Raw genomic sequence first — 7548 nt, 5'->3', positions numbered from 1 at the left:
ATATATATATATATATCAAAGATTATAATATTGCTCAAGTAATGATTGAATTACAAGGATGCGAGTGGTTAACAATTTTTTTTTGGAGAAAATTGTATGAGATGTTAATTAAATTCTTGATATTTCTGTGATAATTAGTACTTTCGTTTAATTCTTTTGCTACTATTAAATTTCTTTTTTTGGACCAATTAATATTCTCACATGTAGATATGCATGTTTATGTATACATAAAGAAATTTCACTTTCTCGTTTCGCAAGATGCAAATGATGCACACTTTTTGTGAGACAGTTCTTGCTCTAAACTCGCTAAACTAGCTCCCGTATTGCAGGAGGCGAACTGAATGGAAGGCGAAAAATTCAGAATCGTTAAAAAATTAAATCCTGAATGAATTTCTAACTCATCAGAGTTCTGTAAAAAGGCAGTCCATTTCAATATTTATGCAATAAGAAAAAATAAATCAGAAAAATAGTTTTCTTCTTTCCAACGTTATTAAATAAAATAAAATGCACGAGCCAAAGAGTTTCTATTTAAAAATAAGAAAAATAGCGAAATGTGCAGTGAAATTGATGCAGATCGATTTCACGTAGTCGTTTTCCACATGTAATAATCATTCTATTTCTTCAACATTTCTTCGACAATTAAGCAACAGTTATGGAATTACTATTCACAGAAAAAGCTCGCAATGCTTCTTAGCGCAAAGTACTTTTTTCTGAAGCTACAAATCCGGAATCGTTTCGCGATTCGTGTTTGCGCAACGGTGCGCTTCGCTACGCTTTTACTTTCATGGCACGAGATTGGCTGCGACCGTTTATCTAGATGGATAAATTAGCAAAGCAAATGCATACTTTGCTTGTTGTTGTTCTCTTCTTGGCAAACCGTGCAGCACGAGCGGAATTATGAGCATTCGCATGCGTTTTTACGCGGCAGCATACGATTTAACGGCGCCAAAGTTGCTTCTTGCCAATTGGAATGGCTTACACACGTCTAATTATTTAGATCTTGAATGTGTGCATGATAAGCGCAGATCTTCGTGAAAAGATAAGATATAAAGAAGCCATAAATCGATAAATGTTTCCAAGTTTAATCATTATTAAATAAAAAAATTTTTTATCTATCAATTGATACAAAGATAAATTCACAAAAATATTTACATAAAAATAACATATAAAGAACAATGAAAGAGAGATTGCATTAATAATATTCAATGTATCACTTGTTTCATAATTCTATTCTTATATGAACATCGCAAAATCAATAACCATTGTATAATGATTCATTGATTTCCTTCAATAAGAATTTTTTATCTAATCTCAATAAGTCAATCCGAACAATAAGTGAACGGAATTAAAGGGTGAATCAGACTGAATTTTTAGTTGCTTGCTAATTCATTATTTCATTCCTTTCACCTTAAGTTATTCGCTACGAAACGCTATTTTTATATCCAAACGTTACATTCTATAAAAAATCTATAAAAATTCTATAAAAATTTTCTATAAAAAATCAAATTTTAAAATTATTCATCTTTTAGTCCTATTTGATAGTCCATCATTATTATGTCGCGAAAAAGAAAACGACAGTGTATTTCGACGACCACTCTTTTGCGAATAGTCACCTCGCAATTTACGAGTGAGAACGAGGCCATAAAGGAGAATCATCGATTGTAGATCCGAGAGAGATTCCCATTTCCGTGAAAATTCTGGCATTCTCCGTGTGGCGATCTCTCGGGTGATTTAACGAACCGGAAACGTTTCTCGATCATAATTCTGTCGGGAAAAGCAGATGAAACGTCAGAGGAGATATAGCTGAGAAGCCTAGTTTTACCAGTCGGTCAATCAACTCGTCGGCCATCGTTATAGACATTCGGTCTTAATAGTTCTGTACAACTTTGCGAAAGCTACTGACGCTGTAGACAGAAACTCTATAGCCTACGGATGGATTACTTCGAGATGCTGAACGAAAGCGGGACGAATATGACGTAAATCTAAGTAAGTTTCGAACATCGTACTATTTCACATTCGATCTCTCAATATTGTCTGTATATCAGAATTATCTATGAATGAAAATCTTCTTCTTACATCTAACAAAACGTTATCCTTTAATAAGATTACAATATAAATGTTTGTTATCAATATCGTTTGTTATCTATATGGAAAGAACGGTTTTGTTAAAGCAAAGTCTGAAAATTTAGCTACATACAAATCTAAAAATAATCTTATTGTGAATTGTCCAAATAATTATAATTGCTAGACATCAAAATTTTTTACAGCATTGCTTGAATTTCCTATGTAATTATTTTAACGGTTTAACAAATATTTTCAAATATATTATTTATAACTAAATTTTTAGATATATTTCAACAAGATAGTTTTTCTGTGTAGCAATAATTCTTTTTTTAAAACAAAATATAATCTGAACAAAGATATTCATAGATATAACTGTCTAAACAAAAAAAATCTATTATAAATATGTATCACGTTAATCAAAATATCGATATATGTACATCCGGATTTACAGATAATTTATAATAAATAATTGACATCCGCGACCTTAATGCTTCTATAAATGATCATCTTCTCCGTGCTCTTATAAGAAAGAAAAGATGGATCGCGAAGAATTCACCGGATGCCCTGAAGGCTTTCGGACACGCGTCTCCGATCGAAGATTGGAGGGACGGACTGCCAACGACGCGTGACACGATGAAAAACAATTAATAAAGGGGCCTTGACCTGATTCGTCAACTCCGACTTTTTACTTTTCTCCACTGCATCGTTAAAAAATGTGAGAGAATTTACGTCGCGCATATAAATATAGAGATATTAATTATGAATTTACTTGTTCTAAGTACGATTGTAATCGATTTGTAATCGAGAAATCTCTGTCAATAGCTCAGACAGACATTAGCAATGTTAATTCCAACGATGATCATGATCGAAATTTTCATTTTTCTCTAAAAAACCAGTTGAACCGGATCTATCGTTTTCGATCTCGGATCGACACCTAAATAGATATCCAGAAAAAGAAACAAAATTTGATGATTAATTTAATTAAATAGATATGAAGCATAATCTAAGTATATATAAAATATCATCGATATATTTTATATAACAAAAACCGGTGAAACCAATCGACCTCTGTATATCTGGGTTATGGCACACTTTTTCGTCGTTGATCGGTCTTCTGTATTCATACAGAAATCGAAGGTGCACATGCGTGTGCGAGCTTAAGGACACTCAAAATTCCAATGCGCGAATTTCACCGTATGTTTTAATACAAATTTTTTATGCGAAGTTACGAGCCCTGCAACCAGGAAGAGAATGCTCATACCATCGTGCATCACCTTCTTTACTTTAAAAGCATATTACGTATAATTAATGTGTTCAACTCCATATTTAGCACGTTACATTCAATTAATATGATTAATTGTAGTTATATTCAATTTTAACTTTAGATTTTCTTATCAGGTACAAAATGCGAAGTTATATTAAGAAATAATTTCTCTTATAATTAATGAGAATAACAACCAAAAAATTTATTCAGCTAAGCAAATGCGGAAGTGAATTAAGTAACACGGATACAAATGGATGCTAAACACACACAATTCTCGGTGATGTTATCGAATGACAAAGACTTTTCAAGAAGTGAAATATATTCTTAAGAAATCGAAGTACATTGATAAAAAAAAAGTCTAATAAATTTCAAAAGTAAAATGTAAAACGATTCCAGAATTATGGTGACATTTCATAAAAGTCATCTGCAATTAATGAGTTTTCGCACTTTCATCTACGAACAAGATATAATTGCATTCGGCCTCAAACGAGCCTAATATATTATACAATATTTCTCAACTAGAGACATTTAAGTCGACTAGATGTAAATATGACTAGATGTGCCACTTCTAGATGTAATAACTCAAATGATGATATCGGATTGCTTAAGGAAAAGGTGAAGTTATAATGCGCATAATGTAAATCCTTAGATATTGCAATTCTGGTTATTAAATTGATTATTAATTAATCCGACTATTATCCAGCTACTACAAGAGCGTTTTTATTCTAGGCAAGACTATAGAGTACACAATCTGTGTACAGTACTGTAGAGTACATCTTGAATTACGAGCATTAATTTTCTTACGTAGCGGTAATTTCTGACTCTCGAGGAAGTATCCGTAACTTTCTATCATATGCGTATGTACAAAACACGCGACGGAGATAATTAAATGGTCGATTACAACGTGGCGTAAAACGCTCTTAGCTAATAGTAGACTCGCTTCCGAAGAGAGAGAGGAACTAGAAAATTATATCGTTGGTACTTTCGACATACGTGCAATTCGTGATCATTTACTGAGAACAAAATCACCTTGCCAATACATATTCCTTCTGTTAGTCGCGAGCTAATATGTCCTGTCATACCGATTAATTGCGTAATGCGAAGAATACCTCGCTTTCACTAAAGAAACAGTCCAGATTACCGTGCATCGATCATTTCCTGCAATAATTCTAGTAATCAGTCCAATTTCTCGAATGATTGTTTTTCGTAATGAAGTGTGCCCGAAACGAGCAGGAAGTGGCATGATGAAGCCTGGCATACAATAAAAAGCAATCGCCGATCAAGTAGAACAATCTGTTTTTCTATGTTCGATTGTAATTGAGATTTATTGATAACGTCACGATAAGCAATTTATACTGGACGCACAGTTTAATCAATCTGCAAACCTATCGATTCGCTGATCTACCGATCCGTCAACACGGCGTATCTAATTAGCGACGAAACTGGCTAACAATGTAACGATTTAATGACCGGCAGCTGGTTAACGACACTTCGTAACTGCAAGCATGTATATTAGATTGCAATGGATCGCCAAGACGCGATCGGTCGGTGAGAAATAATGAAATATAATTGCGATCGTCAGCGAGGATCTCTCCATAACTTCGTGAAGCGTGGAATAAAAGATTGAGATTATTCGCGTTGATTACCGATTATTTCGACAGGGCGAATTAACTTTCTTAATAATGAAGTAACGGTTGATTAACTTAGTTGATACCTATAAGATACCTATAAGGAATACTTTCTATCCCGGGTTAGTCGAAAATACGGATCATTAAAGAATCGTAATTTAGAAAAATATATGGACCAGAACATGTTACTAATAAAAAAAAAGAACAGGATATCTGTGCAACAACTATATTTTCGATATTTGCAAACATGAATATGAATTAAGTAACATTTGAAAAATATAAAAAAGATTTAATTTATAGAAAGGAGTAAAAGAAAATTCAAATTCGAATTAAACTATCTCAAGATTTAAAAAATGTTTAAAGTCTATAATTATCTGTGTTCCATCACTTCTTTTAATTCATTTCATGCATATTCATATAAAAACAATATACTGTCGTTCTCGAAGCATTTTGTATAATAGATGTGTGACACAAAATTCGATATTATATGTATTAGACATTAAAAAGCGACAAATCAAAATTAATAACATATCAATCAATAAAATTAATGAAGCGTTTAATCAATTATTTGTAGAAGGAACTTAATACAGTTTTTAAAAATTATATGATAGGTTTCTCTATGTGACTATTATTAAATTGGAAAAAAATTGGCTGAATATAGCATAGCATTTTTAATTGGTTGCAGCAGCCAATTCTTGATTGCGTTAGCCTATCAAAATCTAATCCTGACATTGCGGATAGAATAATGCAATCGAAAATTGGCTGCTGCAGCCAATTAAAAATGTTATGCCATATATTTTATCTAACTTGCTGCAGCAGCCAATATTTTCTCTTAGATGCATAAACTCGAGTCGATATTTTCTGAAACAATAAACTGACTTATTTATTTCCGTTCTGTAAACAAAGTTAAATTCCACGGAACACTTTCTTCGGCCGACATTCGTGAATCACAACAGACGAGAAAAAGCGATTATCCCCATGCTGAATCGAAACACAAGTTCCGGAATTGTATAATTGGGTGTGGAATGAATATCGCTGGATAGTTTCCCCTTCAAAACGTGTGTTTTGTAAACTCACAGGCAATTATAATCTTGCCATTGCCGGATGATTTAGCTAATTCAGTAGAATACGAGGCGAGAAGTAGCACGTTTCCGGAAAGAGCGTAAGAGACATGGATTGTGCAACTAGTCGATCGCCCAGACTAGATTAGCAAACTCACTGATCTGTAAATCTCAGTCTGAAAGTCGTTCTGACGTGTTTGCGTGTGCGAAATTGTGCATTAGTCACACAGTTAAATGCATATGGGGAGATACGAGCGCGATATTTTGCATGAAAAATTATATCGAGAATGAATGGCCAGTCACTCAGTCACTTAAGATATGACGCAAATAGAATCGCTAATCATTTCTACAAGCTTAAGTTAATATCATTAAGCATGATAGTATTATTATATTTGTATACAAATTTAAAAAAAAAATAGATATTACGATATTATAATATATTGAAAATTAAAAAACACGAACAAATTAAGCAAAATTAATAAAAGCGTTTAATTATCTATAAAAGAAACTTAACACTATTTAAAACATTTTTTTCATGGCAAAACAAGATTTTCAATTATATATACGAGAATATATAACTAAAAAATGTATTAAATATTTATTATATGAGATTTTGACTCGATATAAATACCTGTATAATAAGACTCTTTCGATAATACAAATCGAATGGCGAAAAATTCATCGTAAAATAAACCTCTCATATTTCTTAAAAAAAAAAAAAGCTTGCTTATAAGGATTTCAACACACCATGTAGCTACCGCGTCGTCTTCCCGCCTTGTCGTTCTTATTCTCCTCGGACCTCTTACAGATTTTGCCGACTCTCTCGAATGTGTTCAACGCGCGTTCCTCTGTATCAACGTCCAGGAGATTCTCCATGGACCTGCGAATCTGTCGGCACACGTTCACGCCCTTAGGGCTATTCCTCTGCAAATGGTTGCCGTTCTCGTCGTGATAATCGTCCCACTCGCTCATTTCGCTTCTGACATCCTCTAGAGACCTGGTTCTACCGACAGCACAGGTGCAAGGTGGTATGCTTCTAGTCAGGCCGCCCGAGCTTTTAGCTCGTCCTCTTGGCCGTTCCATCATCATCATACCAGGTGGTGGCATCGCCACCGGCGATACTTGAAGTGGCGACATTGCTTGCGGTGGAGGCGGCATAGCGTTTCTATACAACGGGGCCAAGTAGTAGTAGTCCCGCGATTTATTTGGATTGGCAGTGATTCTCGGGGCGGGCACATAATTGTAATCGGAAACGTGCGGAGTTATCCATTGGGCCAAAGTGTCCAAGGGTACAGGTCGATAACAATAAGATGGTGCTCGGTTGTTTCTGTACATCGGCGGCCAAGGTCGATGCTTCAAGTCGAAACGAGGATCCATACGTGGATCCAACACTCGGATGTCGCCCATTGTAAATTGTGATTTTTGCTGCTCCTTACGTAAGATTCCGCAGCTAATTACTTGGGATCAGTTGAGGTATATATCATATTTCTTCATCTGATCTTTTTAGTCAGAAAATATATGCGTTTTATTA

At 34.2% G+C, this 7548-nt stretch overlaps 1 protein-coding gene across 5 annotated transcripts in view; it reads right to left on the bottom strand.

Annotated features, from left to right (window-relative positions):
* LOC108693462 (WD repeat-containing protein 47) overlaps window positions 1–7548 on the bottom strand; it is a 68986-nt gene that overhangs the window by 8787 nt on the left and 52651 nt on the right. The window contains exon 1 of one of the 5 annotated variants that reach the window (XM_018202428.1): window positions 6765–7516. The exons of the other annotated variants lie outside the window; for them this stretch is intronic. Within the exon in view, the coding sequence (XP_018057917.1) occupies window positions 6765–7424 (660 nt within the window). The 5' untranslated portion in view covers window positions 7425–7516. Of the gene's footprint in view, window positions 1–6764; window positions 7517–7548 lie in introns of those variants that run through there. 5 annotated transcript variants of the gene reach the window in all.

Source organism: Atta colombica, unplaced genomic scaffold (genome assembly GCF_001594045.1).
Source record: "Atta colombica isolate Treedump-2 unplaced genomic scaffold, Acol1.0 scaffold9, whole genome shotgun sequence".
Taxonomy (NCBI): domain Eukaryota; kingdom Metazoa; phylum Arthropoda; class Insecta; order Hymenoptera; family Formicidae; genus Atta; species Atta colombica.
This window is presented reverse-complemented; position numbering and strand designations above follow the sequence as displayed.